Source organism: Etheostoma spectabile, chromosome 15 (genome assembly GCF_008692095.1).
Source record: "Etheostoma spectabile isolate EspeVRDwgs_2016 chromosome 15, UIUC_Espe_1.0, whole genome shotgun sequence".
NCBI lineage: Eukaryota > Metazoa > Chordata > Actinopteri > Perciformes > Percidae > Etheostoma > Etheostoma spectabile.
Window position 1 is genome coordinate 17,270,857 of NC_045747.1, and position 2,663 is coordinate 17,273,519.

General features: G+C 44.0%; 1 protein-coding gene across 6 annotated transcripts in view; it reads left to right on the plus strand.

Annotated features, from left to right (window-relative positions):
• Positions 1-2,663, plus strand: part of ppfia3 (PTPRF interacting protein alpha 3) — a 31,215-nt gene that overhangs the window by 17,199 nt on the left and 11,353 nt on the right. For all 6 annotated transcript variants that reach the window (XM_032537432.1, XM_032537434.1, XM_032537436.1 and 3 more), the window contains exons 17-19: positions 601-838; positions 1,297-1,430; positions 1,510-1,664. In XM_032537432.1, coding sequence (XP_032393323.1) covers positions 601-838; positions 1,297-1,430; positions 1,510-1,664 — 527 coding nt within the window. The remainder of the gene's footprint in view (positions 1-600; positions 839-1,296; positions 1,431-1,509; positions 1,665-2,663) is intronic.

The window sequence follows — 2,663 nt, forward strand, 5'->3', positions numbered from 1 at the left end:
GGGGGGGGGGGTGTTAGAAACACCTCGTCTGATGATACCAACACATACTCCAGCCTCAAAACAAACATTTCAACACTTTTCTGACACTGCTGGAAGAAAAACTGCAGTTGTGGAAGAAGTACTCCAGTCCTTTAAGAACTCTACTGATATAACTAGAAGCCCTGGATTCACATCTTTATTTAAGTAGAAGTACAAATCTAATATCAGCAAATTTGATTTAAAGTACCAAAAGTAAAATGACTCTTTCTCCAGTGATTTATATATATATTACTATATCTGACATTAATACATTGTTAATACTGGTGCATCAGTGTGTAAGCAGCATTTTTAACTTGGGCAGAACAAGCTAGTTTCCAGTCTCTATGATAAGCTAAGCTAAGCTAAGCTAAGCTAAGCTAACCAACTTCTCGCCATAGCTTCATATTTATCATACAGAAATGGGAGTCTCATCTAACTCTCGAATATGCTTATTTTCCAAAATGAGGAACTGTTCCTTTAGCTCCATCCTGATCTGTTCAGGGCTGCATGATCTTCACACCAGTACAGTCTTTACATGTTTCAGTCCCTCCTCTTTTACTCCCCCTCCTCTTTCCATCTCAGGCTGATCCAGGAGGAGAAGGAGAACACCGAGTTACGGGCCGAAGAGATCGAGAGTCGGGTCAGCGTGGCTTTGGACAGTCCGCCCATCCCTCCGTCCTCCCTGGGGAGAGACGGCACAGGACGGGGCTTCATCCCCTCGTCCATCACATCCTCCACCCTGGCCTCCCCCTCTCCCCCCAGCTCTGGGCACTCCACCCCTCGCCTGCCTCACTCCCCGGCCCGCGAGACTGATAGACAGGTACGGCTTATATTCCCGTCCGTTTTTTTATTTTATTATCTCGCCTCTGTGTTTTCACCTCCCTCCCGACAGCGAGTTGTGTAAATCATGCAGACGGGGTCAGAGGAGGGCAGTTATTCTTACTAACAGCTTGTTAGATTGTGCGAGGTTGATTCAAATAACCTGTTGGATGGAATGACGGTTGGTGCCAGACACACTTTTGGTTCCAGCATTTCTGCAAGAGGTGGATGGATTACCAAAGATGGTGCAACACACACCAAACATGTAGTCAGCGGTGACTGTGAGTGTATTAATGTTAGTGTGGGAGTTGAGAACAGAATGGTTCAAGCGATAAAGCAGGAAAACAAAACAAAACACAGCTTAGGACAGAAATTAGGAAAATAGCTCCTAGGTTGCTGAGCATCACTAAGATAAATATTAGTTTTTGAATAGCCCTCTTTTTCCATTTCGTTCTTCAGAACAGCAAAGACGATGACCGTTCCCTCGCTGTCCTCGACTCGACGCCTCCTTCCACTCCTCGTGCGCTGCGTTTGGACAGGATGACCCTCACCCATCCTGGAGCGATGCTCGACGACCCCCGGGAGTTTCGCAGGTATAGCAGCCGCACAGTAAATACAAACCCAACCATCCTTCTTTTTCCCGCTCAGTGATTTCCCCCTGTCCCTTTCCAGTCTCTCGGCGGATGGCAGCAGCACCAACAGCAGCCAAGATTCTCTCCACAAGTCCAGCAAGAAGAAAAGCATCAAGTCTTCCATCGGTCGGCTTTTTGGGAAGAAGGAGAAAGGAAGGATGGGCCAACCTGGGAGGGAAGGATCCGCTTCTCTCGGTAATCAGATGGACTGTTCATCAGTCATCCACGCTGTCAGCATTCATTTAAACACGTTGGCTCTGGCTCACTGATTCGAGGTATTCATCTCTATATTAGTCTATATCGACGACGTTTCACTTCCGGGGATTGCTCAGTTGCCAGATGTCCCTCATTTAGCCCGGAAGTCCATCACTAATGTTTCCACGGTGGCCGATCCCCGCTGATGGCGGTCCGGACCTGGAGCTCACCGCCAGTGTTTCAGTTGGACTGTTAAAAAGGGTTTAGATAATTATAAGGTATTAAGTTAGAAGCAGGCTGGCTGCTAGTTAGCTAACGCTAGCTTCCGCACTCAACTAAGGCAACGCGTCTATGCCGGTGACAATGGTGTAATGATTCAGATGGACTCCCAAGACCAATAGGAACGTGGCCATGACATGACATGACATTATTTTCACAGCGAGAGAAAACTTCTGAGACGAGAGCAAGAAATTGCATCGAGAACAAAGACTTAGGTTTTGAGAGCGAGAAGAAAAACGTTTTGAGAGAAACTCTTTTTTTTTAGAGAAAGAAATAGGAAAAATATATATATTTTAAGAGTTAAAAAAAAGTATTTTAAGAGAGTTTTTTTTTTTTTTCTCAGAACGAAAACAAAATTGAACAAAAAGTTTAGATTTTACGGAAGAGGATTGGGGCCACTGGTGAAAAATGTATGTGTGTTCTGACTTTATTCTCAGAATTCTGAATAAAGTCAGAACTCACATACATTTTTCACCAGTGGCCCCAATCCTCTTCTGTAATATTTGAACTTTTTTAAGTCTCAAGTATAATTTTTTGCTATGGGTATGAAAACTTTTTCTCTCAAACATTTTTTTCTTCTTCTTCTCTCAGATAATTTATTTTCTTGCATGTAATAAAGAAACAAATCTAGCTCCATATGTCACGTTCCTCTTTTTTTGTGTTGGCGTTAGATTTCTAAAGGACTATGATTAACTGCTCCTCAGATCTCTGCAGGGTAAA